At 45.3% G+C, this 23005-nt stretch overlaps 1 protein-coding gene across 1 annotated transcript in view; it reads left to right on the forward strand.

Moving 5' to 3' along the window:
* Positions 1–7156: 7156 nt before the first annotated feature.
* PAX5 (paired box 5) overlaps positions 7157–23005 on the forward strand; it is a 262914-nt gene continuing 247065 nt past the window's right edge. The window contains exons 1-3 of the mRNA XM_056848096.1: positions 7157–7199; positions 14747–14912; positions 20455–20652. Coding sequence (XP_056704074.1) covers positions 7157–7199; positions 14747–14912; positions 20455–20652 — 407 coding nt within the window. The remainder of the gene's footprint in view (positions 7200–14746; positions 14913–20454; positions 20653–23005) is intronic.

Genomic DNA, 23005 nt, shown 5'->3' on the forward strand with positions numbered 1-23005 from the left:
ACACCGAGTTACAAGAAGGCAATTTCTCCTGTGAAGAACCCTGCTTTGTAATGGAACGAAACTTGCATGGTTTTCATTGGAAACTTTCTTTCTTTCTTTCTTTCTTTCTTTCTTTCTTTCTTTCTTTCTTTCTTTCTTTCTTTCTTTCTTTCTTTCTTTCTTTCTTTCTTTCTTTCTTTCTTTCTTTCTTTCCCACCAGCAAAGCTCCCACTCCCGCTTCAAAGAGACCGAATACTGACCTCTGTTAATATAAAGTTTAAAAATTAATCACAAGAAATGCTTTGAACTCTGCTGTAAATCAAGGCTGTTAGTATTAAACTGAGATGGTTGTGTATCCAGCGCAGGTCTGCAAGACACTCCTGGCTGATTCCACCTCAGACTACAGGGGAAGAGCGGGCCAGGGCTTCCCTCCCAAGGGAGGGAAAAAAACCACCCCTCCTCTCTGCATGCAGTAGGTAGCTCCTCAGGGAGAGGGCAGCTAAAGAATTCCTGCTGGTTTTCTACATGCAGGTATGCGGGCCATTCAAAAAACCCATATCACTCATTCCTGCTGTCTCGAGTAGCAGACTTCCGTCATCTCTTGCTACAATCCTAAGTAGGCTAGGATTGCCCGTGGAGGGACTCGACAGGATTTACTTTTGACACGCAGCAGCGTGCGACTGACTTATGCGTGGGAGGTTTTGCCTTGGATTTGCCGCTCTCTAGATGCACATTTCCCCTATCCAAATTCTCAAAACTCAAAAATAAGCCCCCCATGCAGAGTTTTGAGAATCTGGATGAGGAAAAGGTGCATCTAGAGAGCGGCAAATCCAAGGCAAAACCTCCAGTGTGCATAAGCCCACTGGAAACCCAGAGCCGGGCTCCAGGCCTGCGGGCGCTCCCAGGCCGGAGTGTGACCCACAGCCGTTCCAAGGACACACCTCAGCCTGACCTTCCCCCGGCAGACAGACTCTCATGGGGCTGATGGTGCCCATCCGGAACTGGGGAGAAGGGCGGGTGCTTGGCCCTCACTCTCACACATTATACCAACACATCCTTTTAGAGCCCGCCTGGTGTAGTGGTTAAGAGCGGTGGTTTGGAGCTGCGGAGTCTGATCTGGAGAATCAGGTTTGATTCCCCACGCCTCCAGATGAGAGGCGGAGGCTAATCAGGTGAACTGGATTTGTTTCCCCGCTCCTACACAGGAAGCCAGCTGGGTGACCTTGGGCTAGTCACAGCTCTCTCAGCCTCACCTACCTCACAGAGTGTTGGGGGGAGGGGAAGGGAAGGTGATTGTAAGCCGGTTTGATTCTTCCCTAAGTGGTAGAGAAAGTCGGCATATAAAAACCAACTCTCCTTCCTTCCTCTTCCTCCTCTTCATCTTCTAGCATCCCACTAGGTCTAAATCGGCTCGAGGGAAGGCAGCCAAGCTCCAGCTTTTCACAGATACGGTCCGGCTAAAAGGGCCTTTCTACCCCCCCCCCCGTCCCCATAACACTGCAGCCGCTCGAGTTGGAAGGAATCCCTATCCCTCCCCAAGCTAGCCAGCCCCGAAGTGTGCAACCAAGCCGCTGGTCTCAAAAACCCTCCTCTTTGAACGCAGCGGGAAGAAGGCGTCGTCGGGACTGGGGAAACCTCCAAAGCAACCTTTTTCCTTGGAGATGTGCATTTTAGCTATACACTGAAGGGATTCTAAGAACAAATCCGGGACTTCTGCCAGAACCGAGGCAGGCTGAGACATCCATCCAGGGCTTCTGCTCTGCAAACCCTGCTAAAACCACCACTGCATGGCTGTGAATGGAGAAAATGTACACAGGGGGTGCGCTTCCAAAAGAGAACCGCTGGTCCTGGAGAATGGGCGCCTCAAAGCTTTATTTCAACCCAGCTCCATTAAAATATGTGGAGGTTATTAGCCTGTGGACTTCTGGATTTGCAGTGTCCTAAGCCATTTATGCCTGGGAGGTTTTGCCTTGGATTTGCTGCTCTCTAGATGCACATTTTCCCCATCCAGATTCTCAAAACTCAAAAATAAGCCCCCATGTAGAGTTCTGAGAATCTGGATGGGGAAAATGTGCATCTAGAGAGCAGCAAATCCAAGGCAAAATCTCCCAGGCATGAACGGCCCTAGTCTTTGGAAATGCCGCAACCCTCTCGTTCTTTCCGGCCTTGGCAATGGACATGCGTGTGCTAGAGTGCACACACATAAACGAGCTGGTACACACTCACCATGGGATGAAATGGACTAACCGCGTGACTATGCTCTGGGTATAATTACGATGCACTTCATGAGCTGCAAACGTGTGTAAATGCAAGGGTACAACGCTGGCGTGTGAATGCATATTACACACAGCTGGTTCACTCTGCAGGCACACAATCTGCCTAGGCAGATACCATAAAAGGCAGTTCTCACAAGATTCATAAGGATATTTCCCATGAATGCACGTGCAAGGTCTATTCACACAGGCACACAGGGCCACTGCATCAGATGCGTGGCCCTGTACCGGTAGAGAGGCAAGCCAATAATATTATTGGTAGAAACGCCGTTGTTTTAACCCTGCGATCATTTTATTGCATCAACCTGAATGTCTTTTAGTCTAGATTTGTGTTCACACCCTCTCTCTTGCACGGGCAGTACGACACGTTTCCCCCATATTTAAAACGTAGAGGACATAACAGCGCCTCGTTGTTGTTTTTTTTAAACACACGTGTATTTTGAAGTAAATCGGATTCATTTCAAAAGAAGATGCTTTAAAATGTCCGGTTATTTCAGCCACACGCCCACATCTTCTGAACGTTGTATGGGGGCCACTTATGCACGGGAGGTTTTGCCTTGGATTTGCCGCTCTCTAGATGCACATTTCCCCCATCTGAATTCTCAAAACTCTGCATGGGGCTTATTGTTGAGTTTGGAGAATTCGGATGGGGAAAATGTGCATCTAGAGTGCGGCAAATCCAAGGCAAAACCTCCCAGGCATAAATGGATCGCTGCAAAGGCACGACTTTTTTTCTTTCCCTCCTTCCCACCCACCCGTGAGGGTTTCCCCCTGCTTATATATCCAAAGGTTTATTGGCGATCCACACGCCCGTTTAGAGCGCTCTCCAACTTGTTCTTTTTGTTCCCAAGCGCAGCCCCGAAGAAGGCTTAAACTCCGCCAGGCGCAGGCCGCGAGGAGAGAGCCGGGATCCGCTCCGCATCTCTGGGAAACTGAGCGAGGAGAGGCCGCGAGGGGAGCGGATCGCGTCCCCCTTTCTCCAAAGTCAAGGCCGGTCGGGCAACCAGCGTCTGCTGCGGCGGTTCTTATCTCCTTTCTCTCATTTAGGCCATTGATACATGGTAGGTTTTGCCTTGGATTTGTCACTCTTCAGATGCACATTTTCTCCATCCAAATTCTCCAAACGCAACAGTAAGCCCCCATGCGGAGTTTTGAGAATTCGGATAGGGAAAATGTGCATCTAGAGAGCGGCAAATCCAAGGCAAAACCTCCCAGGCATAAATGGCCTTAGAAAGACATCACCATTGCCTGCCTGCTTCTTTTAATTGCCATAATGTTTATTTTTTGGGTTAATATCTTGAAATAAAACATATTATTACTGCCGATGGCTAAGGGTGGATGCAAATAATCGCCCCTTTGGACCACGGCCTTTCCTGCCGCCCTGGGTGGATGGATCGACCGCTCAGCGGCGGCCAGGGCTGCCCCCAGACCCCAAGGCGAGGCGGGCTTCCCCGGCGGTTGATGGGAGTTCAATGGCAAAATCGATGAGGTCGGACTTGGCGGGTCGAGAGAGGCGCTCGAGAGGGAGGGAGGGAGGGCGGGAGGGCGGCGGCGGAGACTCCAAGCAAAGCCCCCAGACACCCCCCCCCCCCAATCTCTGGTGAAAGGAAACTGCAGGTCCCTTCCTTCGAGGGCCCGGCTCCCTCCCCGCCCGCCCCACTCCCTTCTCCGCGGGTCGGGAGAGGTTTGCAGGCCTCTGTCTGGTGAGTATCCGAAGGGAGACGGAGCCTGCCAAGACCTGGCCTCGCCATGCTCTCTTTCTTGCAAAGGACACGGGAGATTCTCTCTCTCTCCCCGCTCCCCCACACGCACGTGTGCACGCGCACTTCCTCTAGTTGTGGCTCTTATAGAGAGCCGCCGTTGAATGAAGGGAGCGCAGGCCCCGGGCCTCGAGGGAGCACACCCTTTCCATCTTTACGCAGAAGTAGCCAATTGATTTCATGAAGAGCGTAAGGACCGAAGCCACTGAGGCGCATTCTGACATGGGGGGGGAGGAGGAGGAAGGAAGGGGAAGAAGAAGAGTTGGTTTTTATATGCCGACTTTCTCTACCACTTAAGGAAGAATCAAACCGGCTGACAATCACCTTCCCTCCCCACAACAGACACCCTGTGAGGTAGGTGGGGCTGAGAGAGCTCTAAGAGACTAGCCCAAAGGTCACCCAGCTGACTTCGCGTGTAGGAGTGGGGAAACCAACCCGGCTCCCCAGAATAGCCTCCGCCGCTCATGTGGAGGAGTGGGGGAATCAAACCCGGTGCTCCAGATCAGACTCCACCGCTCCAAACCACCGCTCTTCACCACTACACTAAACTACTCTCCAACAGGCACGCATTCCTATACAGGCACGCAAGGCTGGCAGGCAGAGGAGCACACAAGAACAAAAGAAGTTCTCTTTCTTTTTTTTTAAAGGCCTGCTTCACACCTTCAGGCGCTTCAGGGTGTCGAGAGTCACTGGCTGGCTCAGTGGCTGAACGCCTGGCAGCCGCTTTCCGTCGCCTTGGTGGGCAGGGGGAGTCGGAATGGCAGATCCGCAATGACCTCTTCAGCGCAGACAACTCACGACTAGTCGGTGTTGTGGTTACGCGCACCGTTTCAGACGCGAGCGCTCATTTTCACACACGCCGCGGTCCCTGAGTCCCACGAAAGGAGCGATTTGGGGCTGGAAAAGGATGTTTTTAAAATCAACGTTGCTTTGTAAATACCACACTTGCATGGTGGTGGTGGTGGGGGGAGAGACGCACTCCCCCCACCCTTTCTCCGCGCCGTCTCCAGAAAAGGGTTGGTGCGCACACGTCGATTTTTCACTCCACCGAGCTCTGGTCCGGCCCTCCCCGCCACCGGTCTCTTCTCCCCCACCAGCCGCGCACCGCCGGCCCCACTGATCCTTTTTGCGGGAGGAAAGGAAAACCGTGAGCGCGAGTGACCCGGTCTTGGAGACTTAAGGGCGTGACCCTTTCCGGGAATCAAACGGCCTTTGGCCATTCATGCCTGGAAGGTCTCGCCTTGGATTTGCCGCTCTCTAGATGCACATTTCCCCCATCTGAATTCTCAAAACTCTGCATGGGAGTTTATTTTTAAGTTTTGAGAATTCGGATGGGGAAAACGCGCATCTAGAGAGCGGCAAATCTAAGGCAAAGCCCTCCATGCACAAACAAGGCAAAAGCTCCCATCCGTAAACGGCCCCGAACCCACGGGAAGATCGGGCCGCAGGGCTGCCATCCTAAAACGAATAAGGCCGGCACTGAACGCGGAGATCCTCGCTTTTGACCTCAGAGGGCCTGACTCGTGAGTAAGCCTGGCTGGGGCTGCACGCGGTCCGATGCACCCGAGGCCCCCCCCCCCAACACAGCAGCGGCGCTTCCTTCCCTGTCCCTGCGCCCAGGATCGGGACCCAGCCGTGCGCCTCCCGGTCCCCCTCCCCAGCCAGGCGGGTCCTCGGCTCAGCACGCATCCCTCCAGTTTGTCAATGAACGCCCCCTCCCTTCCCACGCGCCTGGCCCCGCCCCTTGCCCGGCGGCGGGCGAATCAGACGCCGCCCCTTCTTCCCCCGCCCCCTCGACCCCCGCCCCCCGCCCGGAGCCCCCCGAGCCCCCCAGCCAACGCGCGCCGGGCCGTAACTTTACTTTTCTGATTGGAGGCCGCGGCGCTGAGTGACGGGTCAGCCCGGAGGGAGGGGGGGCGCCCCGGAGGCGTCCGCGCGGCCCTCCCGCCCCCCCTCTCGCTCTCCCAGAGGCCGGAGCAGCCCCCCCCCCCGAGGCCGCTCTCCACGCCGGGCCGGGTCCTGAAAGCCGGGCTTGGGGAGAGAGATCTCCAAGGCGCCGGGAGCAAGCGCGCCCAGGTGTGACTGCGCGTGCCCGTGCGAGCGCGCGCGGCCGGAGGGGGAAAAAGAAATCTCACAGGAGTGTGTGTGTGTGTTGTGTGTGGGGGGGAGGTGGACAGGTGAACAGGGGCGGCCGCGCGCAGACGCACCAACACGCGCGCGCAGGCGGGCAGGCAGCCAGCCGGAGACTCTCTCTCCGTCCGCGCGCGCTGCAAACTTCCCCCCCCTGGCGCGCGCGCCCGCGAGGAGGAGGAGGAGGGGTGTGTGTGTGTGTGTGTGGGGGGGAGAAGGAGCAGGAGGGGAGCGCGTGAGGCGGGCCGCGTGGCGCGCGCCGCGAGCAAAACGCGCCTCTCCCTCCCCTCGCGGCGCTCTCCTCGGCCGGGCTCCGTGGCGCGCGGCGGGCGGGGATGCCGCTGGCTGGCTCGCGCCGCCCGACGCCCCTCCGCGCCCCCTCTGGCGCCCCTCCAAGCGCAACTTCCCGCCAACTTCGGCCGCCGCGCTGAAGGAGCCCCGGAGCCCCGCCAGAGCCGGCGAGCAGGGGACGGGACGACGACGACGACGACAGCGCGAGAGCCCAGCCGGGTGCGCCTCCCCCGGCCGCTCTTCTCCTCAGGACTGAAGGGGGTGGGGGCGGGAGGGGAGGAGAAGAGGAGCCCCTTCGGCCGGGCTCGCCAGAGGGGGCGGCGGGGGACCCTCGACGCGCCGCCTCGCCTCCCGGGCGGAAGAGAGCGGCGCCGGGTGGGTCGCGGCCGCCGCCTTCGCCCCCGCCGGACTCTCCTGGCCGCCTGCCCCGGACGGGACCCTCGCGCCGGCCGGCCGGCCTGCCTGCCTTCGCCGCCTCCGTCGCCCGGAGACCCTCGAGGGGGGGAGAAGCCGAGAAGGACGTCTCCTCCGAGGGGGAGGGGGGCGCCCCCGGCCCTCTCCCCTCCCCGCCCGGCCGCCGAGCGGAATTGACTCCCCCCCCCCACCCGCCCCGGATTGTTGGCTGGCTGCTTTGGCGCTTGGAGGAAGGGGACGCAGGAGGGGACGCCCCGGAGCCGCCGCCGCCGCAGGAATCCCGGGGAGGTCGGCTCCCCTCCAGCCCCGATGGAAATACACTGCAAGCACGACCCCTTCGCAGCGATGCATAGTAAGTCGAGGCGCCCGCCGCCTCTTCCTCCTCCTCCTCCTCGGGCCCAGCAGCCCGCCCGGGGGCTCTCTCTTTTTTTTTAGGGGGGGGCTTTTTCATTGAATTGGGGGTGGGGTGCGAGGGGGACGGAGCCGAGACGCCTCCGGGCTTGGGGGTTTGGGGACCCGCCGGGGACCGTCGGAGCGCGGCTCGCCTCCTCGCCGGGCGCGGGCTCTGCCTCCGGCCCGGGGGCGTCTCAAGCCCAGGAGAACTGATCCCGACCCCAAAGACACCGGAGAAGAACGTGGAAGGGGGGGGGGCAAAATTAATAACAACAATAATAACAACAAAACAATAACAATAATAATAGAAACAACAACGATGATGATGATAATAATCAACGTCTCCCCCTCCCCCTTTGGGAAGACAGCAGGAAGGTTTTCGGAAGGAGGCGATCCTTTGGGAAGTCCCTCCATGGCGGGAGGGGGGAAGCTGTGCGCTTAACGGGGTGTGTGTGTGTGTGCGTGCGAAACGGATCGCCTTTTGGCAGGGCTCGAGGTCCTGTTTTAAACGATAATGAATGAGGGGGGGAACCACAGTAACGACGGCCAGGCAAAGTCGCTAAATCCTTCAAGCAGGTGCAGGGCTTCTAGATCACGGCGCCGAACCTGGGGCTGTGAGCGAAAGAAGGTCCCATAATAGTATTAGTATGATAATACTACGATAATGCTGTATGATAATAGTATGCTAGGGCTGGTAGATCCGGACGCCGAACCTGGGGCATGAGCGAAAGAAGGTCCCATAATATTATGGGCATCCTTAACCTCAACAGACGGATCCTTTTGATTTCAGTACTACCCACCGAGTTAATAAACACTCCCTTTGTTTTAAACGTAGAGACTTTCCCTCTGTAGAGCTTTCTTTCTTCTCTTTTGCTCATAGCCACTGACTCTTCTCTTTCCATCCTTTCCTTTGTGCGTGCGTGTGTGTGTGTGCGCGCGCGTGTCACAAAGTTAGGGGCTGTCCAACTTGACTTTTGTATTTTTTTTGCCCTTTAATCTAAATATGGATGGGGGGGGGGAGAGGCGAGCGAAAGGCCTTAGAAATATATTTTTAAAACTCTTTGAATATTAATATCGTTCTAAAGCTTCTTTAAGACAATTCTGATCTCCATGCCCTTCGGCAGAAAACTATATTTAAAAGTTATAGGGGGAAAAAGTTTAGTCTGGGCTGTGTTGCTCTTTCCTAAACATGTGTTTCAGAAAGAACATGTGTTCTTAAAATAAAAACATAGATTGGATTAATGGGGAGTGTGGGTTCGTTTCATTCTTATTACCCTTTTTAATTAAAAAGGGGACAGAATTGGTTGCAATATCTGAGGTCTGGGTGAGGCAGAATGTTTAAAAGGCCCTTAAATGTTTGCACTTGCCTGTTTAAGTTAGCTGGCCGATGTGTAAGATGTTTGCTTGAGATTTGTTGTGCTCGAGAGGGCTGAAGGAGATTTATCCATTAGCCCCACGTTATGAGAAATGACATCTTCTCTCATGGTGAGTTAAACGCCGGATTAGATCCAGAGATTTTCAAGGAAATATTGGGTAGAACGAATCGTGTTTCCCTCACCGCGCAGCAGCCGAGGCGGCCGTTCTTTTCCTAAATAAAAAGGCTAGCTCTCTGCCCCCCCCCCCCCCAAATAAAACATTTCCACTCTAGATCATACATGGCAGGCACGACAGAATATTTCCTGGGAAGTATTGCAAGATCATGAGTATATTTGCAGAAGCACATTCATTAAGGCTGAAAACAAATGATTTAGGAAAAAAGCAAAGAGAGAATAAGTGTGTGTGTGTGTGTGTGTGTGTATATATATATATATATATTATATTTTGGAAATAAATTTTAGATTAGTAGCATGTGGGGGGGGGCGCTTCAGGAAATGGACACCAGAAACAGGGCATGCCTCCCCCCCCCACTCCTGGACTTGCCTTTTGTGCTAATTTGAGGAGCGATCATGTGGGGAAGCTACCAAGGGACCTGGGGGGCTCCCTCCATTAACCTAAATAATTATAAATCGATATTTTGCTGCAGGAATTTGACAACGACAAAAAGCAAACACGGGAAGAGGGGAAGGACTCTCGGTACCTTCCCCTCTTCTCTCTCTCTCCTCGCTAATTTTATTTAGGAAGGGGGTTGTCGGTGTGCTGCTTGTGTTTATGCTGGTGTGTCGATGGGGGGGGGGAGAAGAGAGTGGCTTCCTGCAGGTTAATGCCACTCTGTCCTCCACCAGAAGACACATTTTGCATTGTAAGACCCGCGTGAGAGATCCGTCTCGACTCGCTCGTACAAGCCAGTCCTTCTTGTACCGCTGGGTTTCCTCTGCTCTAGGAGAAAAACTGAATTTCTGGCCGCTGTGCACAAGCTTTGCCTCTAAAGAAGCCAACGGGAGCCTGTCTTTTTAAAATCTAGTTTTAGAAGCATCCCGAACCAAAGCCACCCTTTTAGACCGGAGATAGGTTCCTCCGCCTGTTAAAAAATAAGGGCATTTCCTGTAAAGAGAAATAGGAAAACCCCTCAAAAAAGTCGCATATGCAAAAAGCATCGAAATCACCTTAGGATAAAGTGACTAGTAATTGGCCGGAATGCAAACGGATGTTCTTAGCTGCCCCAGTAACATTGTGGTCTGTGGAAAAAACTAAACATCCCCCCTCCCGAATAAATCATAGGTGGCGTCAAAACATACAGGCTGGGAAGAGAGACCCTTTATGCACAGTGTCAAAGTAAAGGAATATCTTGGAACCACGAGTGCTAGACCTTTAGAGGTGGGGAGAAGACCAGAAAGGAGCGGCAATGTTTTCCTGCATCCTGTGTGCACAATTTGCCTGTGTCCTACTCTACTTTTCATCATAATTACTCACAAGCATATTTTTGTGAAGATGAACCTAGCTGGTAGTTGCGGTGTGTGTGTGTGTGTGTGTGTTAAATAGGATGTTTTGCACACTCGGGTTAGTTACTGGATTAGTGTGCATTGACCTGCCTTTTTAATTAGCATGACAGAACTGGGCAGAGGGGAGAAAGGATCTTCTGGCTACTTCTAGTAAAAAAAAAAAAAAGAGAGAGAGAGATTAAAAACTGGTCAGGTTTTCCACTCACTATCAGCCACATGTAAAGAAAACTTTTGTCTGGGTTAACCCCTTCTTTTCATGAAGTTTTACTCTTTTAAAACCCTCCCTTGGCCATTTGTTTACGAAGTTGACGCCTCTGCCCCCTGTCAAAAGATGCATTGAAGAAGAGTTAATTTTGGAGACCGAAAAATACTTTGTTTTACTGTCGACATTTCCATCCGACCAACTCTGGAACGGTCATGCAAATGCTGAGTCTTCAAGACAAAATTTCAGCGGCCCTATCTGCCACCTCCTCTATCGGATAATAGCATTGTTTTCCAGACTGAGATGACGTGGAGAATAAAACAAATCCCAACTGTGAAAGCTAAGAGAAGAAAGTATGAGATATGCGTGGAGGATGGGCCTGTCCTCCAAATGCTGAGTCAGCTGTTTCTTATAACGTGTGGAAGATGTTGGAAGCTGAATTCCCGATGAAATTCTGCATGTGACCAAAACGAGCCAGAAAACGAAGAAGGCTCCTTTTTAAACTGTGTCAAGACCGAGGAGAGGAGCTGGACAGACATTTGAATTAAGGCTTGGAGGTATCAGAGTAAATAACAAACAAACAAACCATGCAGAAGCCAAAGAGATTGGGCATGGATTTCAAAGGGCCTGGTCTTATTTACCTTTAAAAAAAAAATAAAGGTGGCAGATAGTCAGTAGTTCTTCTTAGAGCAGGCAAAATATGAGTCTCTGCATGCACACAGTTACATACATCTAGGAAATGTATAAGCGTTTGTGACTCAGTCCTTTAAAAAAAACTTTGTGCCTAAACAGAACCACCGTCTCTTTAAAACAGTCTCCTGTTCGCTTGGAGAGCATTTTTTTTCCACACGTGTAGAGTCTGGTGGGGCAACATGGCCAATACATCTTCCACCTGTGTGTGCATATACATAAGTAATGTGCCTAATTTTACAAACATACAACGTATTTGGTACAGATGTGTCTGCACTGGCATTCTATGTCAATTCTAGGCTTAACACTGGCATGCACTTTATTTCCTGTTAGCCTCGTTTTGTAACAGTTCCTCCACCACCACCACCAGTACTGGATTAATTCTCTGCCGCAGTAGAAAGTTGCTCCCCTCTCCAGGAGACTCAAACTGCCCGGGAAAGAACCAGAATACCACCTTTTTGGCACCAAGTAGCCAGCTACCTCTTTCGAGCCCTGTTTAGGCATCCTGAGAACGAATGATTTGACCTTCCAGGGCCTGGTGTGCTTTTGATGCCTCCCGTTCCAATGTGCTTGACTGGTCTTTGAAGCGATGAAGAAGATCTGGTCCTTTTCTCCCCCCCCCCCGTCCTCCCCCTGATGCCTTTAAAACACCGACCATTTCTTGTCTGATAATGGAGAAGGTATACACTGGAGCCGAAGGAGGCATCCCCACGGATGGATCGTTTTCTTTTTCATTTGAGCAAGTTATTCCCTTTCCGTCCCATAAATTTCTCCGGCGAGAAAGATGAACGGCATAAATCCGGAGGCCCCTTTAACTGCCAGCGAGGGGGCTAGTGGAAGGACATGCGCTCAGCCCAGCCTGCAAATTATATTTTAATGTAATTTAGCAACTGCGGACCCAGCCCACCCAGGAGTGTCAGCAGCGCCCCCCCCCCTTGATAGGAGAGTTTCCTTTTCCTGGCCCTCTTTGCAGTCCAGACCGAATGGAGAGCGGAAGCTCAAATTGCTTGTTTTTTTCAGTGCTGGATCAAAATAAAAGCACTTTAGGCTGGGAAGTAAGCCATTGGGACAGGGAAGGGATGAGGTGGGGGAGATTAATTTTTCTTGAAAGAGAAATTCAAGACATCCTCTCTGTGTTTACACCTGTCAGCTTGCCTGTGCCTGTGTGTGTGTGTGTGTGTTTAGGCTTTCCTAAAACATCAGCATGCTCAAACTTTGATTACAGATTTAACTAGCTTCTTTCTTTCTTTCTTTCTTTCTTTCTTTCTTTCTTTCTTTCTTTCTTTCTTTCTTTCTTTCTTTCTTTCTTTCTTTCTTTCTTTCTTTCTTTCTAACTCAGGAAAACCAATATCGCCCTTCCCCATATATAGATCCACTGCTTTCCTGCAGTCCAGTGGACATATATCTGAAACAAGTGCTACTAAATTCAGTAGGACCTATTCCCAAATAATGAGTATAGGGTTGTATCTGCAGTCCTTTACACAGGGTAGGGTGTTTAAATCCCGTTGACATTAATGGGATTTAAGCAGCCCAACTGGACATGGGCCTATAGGCATTACTGTCTTTTATTAAAACATTTGAGTGAGGACATCCAAGAGAAACTGGTTTTATTGCTAGTCTGGTGGCCTTAGTAGTCCTTGTACAATAGGATGCTACAGACTCTCTCATGTTGACAAGTTACCTTTTATTAAAATATTGGTCATTCATACATTTAGAAATTGCCCTAATAAGATAGTCATTTTAGGCTGACTTGTGCGGGTACTTGAGATTTTTCTTTTTGCTTTTAGATGGCTGAAGGGTGTTAAATCTTACTTCTTCAAGGTTCCACTTTCACGGAACAGTCTTATCTGTTTCAGCTAGGAAGCTTAAACTCTCTGCTAAATAACTTCTAGAGCAGGTATATGTGAACACCGAAGTGAGCTGATAAATCAGCACATTTCTGGCTGTTGCAATATTAACTTGGATTTTAAATCAATAGGTATTGCACTAAAACGTATACCTAATCAAGACCTAAATGCATATAGTTTCTTTGTCTAATGTTGATTTACACCGTGAGCTATAATCTTGGAGTCTCCTTTGACAGTAGGCTTAGCAGGCAATATTTTTATTTACATAAAACAGTCAGTTTGGGAGGGGTAAAATTAATTAGTGAAAATCCTATATAGTCCACTATACAGCTACACTAGCCATACATTAGACTATGTAGGATTTTATAGCTCTTAATTCAGATAAACACCCCTTCCTTCTTTATGAAACAAGACAGAACGTTATAGCTCAAAAAGAAAAGATGGGCATTTCTTCATTTTTTGTTTAAAAAAGTATCAAACTTAATTTCTGAGGTAAGAGCAACTTTGAGTCATAGGCAGTTGACTGAAATACATAAATAAGCAAAATCAACAACAACAACAACAAAACCACAACAACACAACCTCACCCTCTCTTTGGAAATGACAGAGAACTGTACTGAGAGGTCGCTCTACGTGGGGCTCAAACTGGCTTTAGCAATCAAGTGTTTTATGATGATTTATTATGTGTTCTGGCAGGTTTAGAAACTATTTGCAAAATTTGATTAGCAGTTTACCCGTGGTGAAATGACTAGATTTAAATACAAACGCCTTTTATTTGTAGCCGATTGGTTTACCAGGGAGACAAGTTCGATATGTCAGCTGAATCTTTACAGTTCAAGCCCCTCTATAAACAGAGAGGTTAGTTTATTGCTTTTGATCTGTTGTTGCCAATGCCACCGATGCTGGTTGAGGCAGTTACTTGTTCACAACATTGCCACTTCTCTTATATTATAAGTGGTTTGCATGATTAACAATTTGAGAGTTAATTGCATTTTCTCACTCAGCTGGATGGCATTATATTTTGTGCTCATCGATTTATTTTGTACTCATCGATTTTACCCAGTTAGCTGCTATTCATCTAGCCAGGGCCTATTTCAGAATATATGTTTCACCTTAAGGAGGCTAGTGAAAATCCGAAATCAAGAGTGATCCTGTACCAAGACTGGTGGAACCATCTCATTCCTATACTAGAATCCTAATACGTTCAGAGATGGTTGTAAATTATATCAGCGAGAAGTAATTCCATGCACATACAGGGTATTTCTTGAATTTATTTGCATATCAGCAGTGAATCTGAAGGGGGAAAATAGCAAGTGCTTTGACAGAATCCATATTTGGGTCAAATGAGCTACATTTATGAAGACAATAGTCTGGTATTGTCTTAGAGTGTAGGCATCCTTTAAGTTTTACACAGAAATAAGTCTGATATTATCGTAACAGTACTTTAAAAGGTGGGCATGCTATAGATCTCTGACCCACAGTTCTCTTAAATAATCTAGTTATAATTCATAATTTGCTAAATGTTCACATTGGCTTTAAAATAACTTTTGAAAGACGATTTTTACAAACCACAGGCCTGATTCTCATGCCACATATTCATGATTACGGAAGCAATTAGAGCTACACAAGTGTAAAATTGCTATCAGTGTCAAATTAGGCCTCAGTAAATAGCATTGTTCCTTCTCCTCTCAGCAAATAAACCAAAGCCTGCATTTTAAGAAATGCCAAAACTCTTGTCAACGTCAAGAAGTTGTCCAATGCTTTAATAGTAGCGGGGAATCTATAGCTGAACAAGAACTTCCACAAGCGTCTTCTTAAAGAGTCACAAAGATGTTTTTTTTCTCTGCTTGTTTTGTTTTTGTTTGTTTTTTCCCCCCATATGTTTCAGGACATGGAGGAGTGAATCAGTTAGGGGGTGTTTTTGTGAATGGGCGACCTCTCCCTGACGTAGTCCGCCAAAGGATTGTGGAACTTGCCCATCAAGGCGTCAGACCGTGTGATATCTCCAGGCAACTCCGGGTCAGCCATGGCTGCGTCAGCAAAATACTCGGCAGGTAAAAGGATATCAGAAATCCCTTTAAAAAAATAAAAATGTTCGATGCTCTTAGTTACAAAAGGAAAAAAAAAGTTGAGCTGGAGACTAAACAGAATTGTAAAGAGATGGTAACCCAATGACTAGTCGAATTTTAGAAGGATCACTTATACAGGCAATACTTGTCCAAGCTGAGATATTTATTAAAAAACATTATTTCAACTGAATTTAAGGGATGAACGATGTGCTTCCTACCAAGTTAAGTAAGCCAAATCTGTGAGTCATTTACAACAGTACAGAAAACTCAGAAATAAATTATTAATCATTCAATGAAAAGTACTCTTTTTGGTTTTCTAAGAATTGCCTTGCTTTAGCATTTATAGTCATCATTATAAAGTCCCCTCTATTTCAAGAGACCTACCCAAATGCAGCACATTTTGGGATATATACCACAACCCAGAAAAGTTAACCGTGTCTTAATCCAATTGAAATAAATTAGTTTAAACCCTTTACATGGGATCGAGGCCATATTTTCCTTCTGAATGTTGCGAAGATAAAGCTGTTTGAAGTGTGCTTTGTTTATGCAATGGAATGAATTTGCAAGTAGAGATTGTTCTTAATGTTTGAGCCTGTTCACAGTGGAGATTCTATAAACAGCAGCAGAATACCTTTAAAAAGTGCACATCCCCACCCCCAGTTTAAAACACAATTTGACCGGCTAAAGAACAGTTTGATTTTGGGCATATTGTATTTTGGAACATAAGCCGTTATAGGATTTTCAAATATTTTCTTTTCATTGAAATAAACTTGCCAGATACATCAAACTGATTTAAGTGTACAGACAGATCACAATTATCACCCTGGTTCTTTTAAAAAGAGTATATATTTACCTTTCGCTCTGCTTCCCATGATATTTGAGACCCACCCACACATGGAAAGCTTATGCCGCATTAAAATTGTTAGTATTTAATTTGCTACAGTACCCTTTTCTGCCTTCCAGAAAAAATCTGACTTCTGGTAGGTTATTTTATTTTCTATTAGCTCTTTTATTCCCTCTAACCGAACTAATAAAAGGATATGGTTTCAACAAATTTTGGTGAGAATTACTGATTAATTTTGAATTCAATAATATGCACACTGACATGGGAGTAAATCCCCTTGAACAGAGTTGGATTTACTTCTACATAAACATGTGTAGGCGGCAGGTTAGATTTTTATCAACTCTGCTTCAATAGCATATACGCATATTAAATTTCATGTTAACTACTCTCGTGTGCTTTTAATATACTTTTTAAAAAGCCAGTAATATCATAGTTGTAAACTATAATTGGAGAGCTAATGCTCTGCAAACAGAACCTTTCCCCCTGGAAAATATGCTGTTTCACACTAATTAGAATAGAACTTCCATAAAATGTAATTTTGATAAATCAGGGCTCCTTTTAAAAGGGCATTCTTTCCATACCACAGCATACCATTTCTTGACTATAGGTACAAATTCCACTCTGTTTGGAGTGTGGTGAAATTTCCACTGTTTCAAATGACTCTGTGTAATACCCTATGCTGGTGAATCTTTTCTCTGTCCTTACTTTGTATGTTGTTTTAAAACTTGAGAGTCAGTAGAAGGATGTAGAAAAGGTTACCAGTACCAGTAAGAAAGACCTTTACTGTCTTACATCAATGTGGGGGTAATTGCGTTTCAACAGACTAAATGGAAACATTCCTGATTTTGTACTGTTGTGTAATGAAATAACAAGGCAACAAGTTATGGTTTTAGCCAAAAACTACTTATTTTTAAATTGTTCGTCTGATTGTAAGTGGGAATACTCTAGCTTCAGAACTGTAGGTTTAACAATTCTAAGGAATTTGATATTTCCTTAAGAAGACAGGGTGGTGAACCCAAGAAAAAGTCTATCATAAACGTCAATTCTATTAGGTCCGTACAACTAGAGATTTTTTCAAGTTTTGAGATCCTACAACAGGCCATTATTATTTTTGCGTGATATATGGAATTTTATCAGTGTTGTTTCTTCACGAGAAATATGAATGGCAATAGTCAGGTTGCTGACATTTTCCTCCCCCCCTTCCAATTTGAAGATTAGCTAACAATTTATATTAATATCAGTGAATAAAACTAATAAACAGGCAACTCATTTACTTACCAGAGAGAACATCAAACAGTTTTACTGTTTGTGAATAGATTTGTTACTAGATATATTTGCATTACTGTGGAGCTAAGAGTTGAGCTTTGTAGCTTTGTCATTTAAGTTGTCAACAATAAATTGGAATTTCATAGCTCATTATTTTCGTAACTAATAATTACAGTTGGTAAAATGTCACTGTAATTGGAGCGCTCTCTCTCTCCCTTTCCATGTGTACGTGTGCGTAAAAATGTAAAGTCAACCCACACGTAAAATAAACTCGATTACACATTTTGGAGTCAATATTTCTTAATTCACAACATTGGCATAGAAGGAAGATCAACCACTCTGACCCACCCAGAGAAATTAGCATCAACCATTAGATAGTTTATTTGCGGCCCTTGGCTAAATAAAACAAGATACATGGACTAAAATGGTCTTACCCACAAAGGTTTACAGTCCGAGTCTTAAGTCACTTAAAACATTAAAAATAATAAAATAAATAACATCCGAGTTACATCTGCCATTTGGACTAAGAGAGTACTCTGTGGCAACGAATTGTCATTGCAGCCGTACAAAATTTTGCTACCTGAGAGCATCAACCATTAATGTGTTGTTTCTGACCCACCCTGGTTATAAACACGCAGTTGATAGTAGTCTTGGACAGGAAATGAGGAATGTCACTCCCCCCCCCAATGTCACTTCTTTTGATGTGGTCTCCACTGGCCATGTAAATCCAAAGCAGGATCTAATGTCATTTGCCAGCCCTCATCTCAAATATAGGGCTCAGTACAGATTCTTTTGTTCAAGATTGGACATTACATTCTGGGAACTGTAGTCTCTTTGGGCTATACATTAAATATGATGACAGTTTATATAAAGTGGCAGTTTGTAGCACATAGCAAATTATTAGTCCTTATTTTGTCCGATATGTGTTTTCAAATTTGGGTACTCTGGTATTGGGGGGAATAACAATTGCACTATTTATTGGATCATTCTGTGACCTTTCACCCCTGGCTCTCACTTTTCTTTTCTTTTTGGCTGGGATGTATTGGAGGCCTAGTAGCTAGTCTGATGTAGAATCCTGTTTACCCACATTTTCAAAGATGAGTGGCATAGAACCCAACAGACCACGTCCATAGCTGCTTCATTTCAACAGTGTCATAGTTAGGGTTTCCAACCTCCAGGTAGTAGTGGGAAATCTCCCGCTATTACAACTGATCTCCAGCCATTAGAGATCAGTTCACCTGGAGGAAATGGCCGATTTGGCGATTGGACTATGTGGCATTGAAGTCCCTCCCCTCCCCAAACCCGGTCCTCCTCAGGCTCCGACCCCAAAAGCCTCCCGCTGGTGGCGAAGAGGGACCTGGCAACCCTAATCATAGTATAAGGAGGGTGGTGTAGTATAGTGAAGCTTGTTTTGGACATGATTTCAGAAGGCTGCCTTAAGCACACCACTCTCTCAGATAACAATACTGACCGACCTTATAAGACTGTGGTAAGAAGTCCATCAATATCATTTTTATGAAGTGCTTTGAATCAGCTTGAAGCCTCCCTAAATGTAAAGTATTGTTACTGTTATTATCAGGTGCTCTCTGATCATTTAAGTACCTTTACAGTACCTATATTGACACGTAACCAAGATACAGTATTCAGTTATTGAGGGAGAAAGTGCATGACAAGAAATGCAGTAAATTAGCAATTTTGCATTTAAAAAGAAAAGTAAAAAGCACTTTAACAATTTATAAGGACCTGGTTTATTAGCCCCAAAAGCTTGATTCATAAGCTGATTATGGTGCATTTGTTTGGGCTGAGTCTGAATCGGTTCCATTGACTTTCATAGGAATAAACTGATTTAAATTTAAGTTCTGCACCATAACTCAGTTGAGATTGATCAAAACAGGACATTCATTTCACAAAGGCCTTTAAGCAGCTATAGCTCCTATGAATTGTTTAGCAGACTGTAAATGAAGCATATGAATGAATGAACACAAATACATTAGAAGAGAGAGAGGTCAAGCCTTGAGTCCCTAGCCTTTCAGTTCAGGTATAGTATCTGAGAAGACTCTAATGGAAAGGTTGATCTGTAATGGAGCTTGTCTTGCTCTGAAATTAGGATTTCCCCAAACAAGCCTGCAAAGAATAGCAGATTATTTCTTCTAAAGTCCTATGAGAACAGCAGACACTGGGGCTAACCCGTCATTACAAGAAAGGTGGACTAGAAACAAAGCAATAAAAAGTGAGCGATGCCTTATTGTATTCTGTTGCAAAACTATCTTTGATGCTAGTGGTTCTAGGGATAGCATTTCAATATCTTATGTTGTTCCTGTAAACAAGATACTAGCTCTAACAACAGAGATTTCTTTTTAAAACGATTGTGCAATTTCATAAATATGATGGGGCACTGAAGCACATTCAAATGCTGTATCCAAAATGCAGAGGGTGACTTGCTCACATCAGAAACAAAATGGAAATTTCTCCTATTTGTTCTCCGTTGGGGTTCTGTGCGTTTGTTGCCATAACCTCAGATGGTGACTGATCGAGTTCAAAACAGTGGTGCATCAGGTTCGAAGGGTGCATTTTATTACCAAATCATTGTTATAATATACCCTTGTTCATTTTATTTATGCTTGTATAACAGAAATGCTTGGTAGATTCTACTTACTGTCCTCATTAGTAAATTGCGATTGCTTACTTATGAGAATGGTGTTTAAATATAGTGAACTGATAAACCAGTAGGGCTATTTGAATAAATAAAAGCGATCTTTCAGACACTAGGGAATAATTAATTTTTACTTTTTGAAAATATCAGCTAGTAAAAACAAATATATTTTTGAACAATTAGCATATAAGAAAAGAACAGCTGCAAGAAGGATATAACAATTGGCGCTGACTGCACTTTTAAAAAATATTATTATTTTACCTGACATTCAGTTACTTGGAAAAATATGGCAAGCCCTATATAGTAATTTAATACAAAGTGGACGTGCAAAAACAAAACAAAACAAAAATTCTGATGTTGGTGGATTAAAAAAAAAATACTGTTGTTGTGACTGAGTAATTTCAGTTAATTTTCATTTCAAGATCACTCTTTACATTCATATTACTTCTATTGTCTTACTACCATGAGAATCATGCACATGTGTGCGCACACACATCTGTTAAATACAAAATATATATATATAAAAGACCCTCCTCTCATAGAATTAGGGCAAAATTAAATACTTCTAAGTCTATTGCTTTGAATTAAAGAATTAATATATGCTAAAATCTTTCCAGCTGAAATCTTGGCTTAGATTGTACTTGTAATACTTCTTGTAATTTTCTGGAGAGCCTTAACATTTGACTATATTTGCCGAGACTATTGAAAATGTATTTCTGTGAACTAAGCATAAACATATTTCCCCCCCTGAAATTTTACCCTAGGTACTATGAGACTGGAAGCATTAAGCCTGGAGTTATTGGGGGGTCAAAACCAAAGGTCGCCACACCCAAAGTAGTAGAAAAGATCGCAGAATATAAACGCCAAAACCCCACCATGTTTGCCTGGGAGATCAGGGACAGACTTTTAGCCGAGCGAGTGTGTGACAACGACACAGTGCCCAGTGTTAGCTCAATTAACAGGTAAGACTATTCTGTACAGTATAAATGAGACACTGTCAGCCTTTGGTTACTGCAATTTATGTTATTAAAAAAATGGAAAGAGACTGTTTGATCATTTGTTGGACGTTCACGTTTATCAAACTCACCTATCGCAAATTCTTTTTGTGTATGTTCGGTTTTCCGCGTACAGTAGGAAGGTCCCTTATGGGGAGCAACATAAAATTTCAAACACATCCCGTAGTAGCTCCACAGCTTCTGTCTTGCCCTTCCATATTGGTGCTGACATTACTACTGATGCTCAGAAATTTGAAAATCAGGATCTAGAATGAAAATATCAGTAACTTGCTATTGAATACAAATATATTTGAACCTAGCAATCTGGAAGGCAGACTGGAAAAGGAACAAGGTGGGCAATTAGTCTAGAACAAGGACCAAATGGTCACCATTCCCCCCCCCCCCGATTTATCGTCCACCTTTATTATTGATTCACTGGAAGTGATCCTGGACAAACCTGTAATGTGTCTGCTAGCATGAAGTAAGAGTGGTAGAGTCTGACATGTCCGCTGTTGTGCTTTTCTATCTGTTGTGCATCATGTCCATTAAACCTTACACATCAGAAAGAATTATTTTTGCAAAACATTTCAAGAATCTTATATACAAAGTGCTACTTTAGAGCCAGATTGTGCATTATATAGTTTGTACTAAAGTGCATAACTAAATGAACGGGGTGCAAGCTACCACTTTCCTCAAGAAACTATCACTGTCCCAGTGGGCATAGCTGTAGTTTGCCACATCAAAAAATATATTTCATGACAAAACTGGGAAAAAATAGTTTGGTTATGATTTGTAATCCATTTACTCCGTGGTTGTTCTATTCAAGCCAACCTCATTCTCGAAAATAGGTGCACTCTTTGAGAATTAATTCCTGTGACACCAAACCACAGCAGCAAATTCCCTTTAATGTTAAGGAGATTTTTTTTGCATTTTCACAATGCTAGCTCAAATCAAAATGGGCAGCACAATTCAAGTATGGGCTGCATTCTGCCTCTCGGATCGCTAGCGTCTTGTGCAAACTGATGGTGTTCCAGGGACAGCTGAGATATCTCAGAGAATCTGGGGTGCATGTTCACAAAAGTCTTCCCAGATGTCTTGCACCCTTTGCCAAGACAGCAAAGCACTTAAGAAAGCCTTCATGATTTTTGTACACACATGCATCCTTCAAGTTTTATCAACAGAATTTCCCCCAAACATATATGCTATCTTGCTGATTAAGCAGCTGATTAAACAGCATGCAGCCCCTACTTGAATAGATTCTCGAAAGAAGTTCGAGAATCTATGAAAGACTCTAGTGGGAACTGAAGATGATTTCTAAGTGATTTTGCTTAAATGTTCTCGATACACCTACAAAAATTTACATGCAATAAAAAGTTGAAGTGTTCTTTTATATGTCCCTTTTAGACACCCCTTTGGAATTAATGCTAAACATTTGGCAATTCCTTATAGGATTTTAAAAAAAGGACTGGAGAGTCCTATATACAGGATGCCCTCTATATAGTAAATATATAAATTTCCCCCCACAGTCTGAGTGTATATTTTTCACTAGAAATTTTGCAATAGAATTACATTATTTCATGCATATTACCAATTCAGAGAAAATTGGGAACATTTTTTTTTGCATTTAAACCAATAGGGCAATTTAGTTGTGACTAACTTCTATCCCGTTAATTTCAATAAGACAAGTATAACTTAGTTTGGCTTGGGGCCATTTTGTTAACTATTGGGCCTTTCAAAATATTAAAGTTTGACCTGTTTGCTAGACATTAATTGGCAATGCTGATGTTGAAAAAAAATAGAACTTAACCTTATTTACCTGGAATTCTCAGATCTGAGATCTTTTAACATGCCTTGGTATATATATTTATGTGGCTTATGCTTTTACTGCTATGAACATTCCAGTACTGTGGACAAATTAGATGTGTCCTGCTAAATGAAGCTGTGGTGTTTTTTGAATTTATGAAAAAGCTTTGGCCAAAACTGAGAAGTACAACAACAGCTTGACCTGCAACCCAATTAAGAGAAAGTACTTGGAGTTAAGCCAATTTAGTCCCATGAATGTCAACCTAGTAGAGCTGGCATCCGTCCAGATATTTCTGGGTTTTGGCTTGGGCTGCTTGAATAAATTTTTGCCCTGAAAAACAGAACAAAACACTGAAACAATGACATTTTATGTTTGCCAGAAACCATCAGCCAAATTCCAGAGTCATCAGTACTCATGCTACTGGCTATAATTTTATTAAATATGCAGACTTGACCCTGTGAATATTTACTTAGAAGAAAGATTGTTAGTTTAACTTTACTTTTATTTACCTTCCCA

The sequence above is a fragment of the Euleptes europaea genome, chromosome 4 (genome assembly GCF_029931775.1).
Source record: "Euleptes europaea isolate rEulEur1 chromosome 4, rEulEur1.hap1, whole genome shotgun sequence".
NCBI lineage: Eukaryota > Metazoa > Chordata > Lepidosauria > Squamata > Sphaerodactylidae > Euleptes > Euleptes europaea.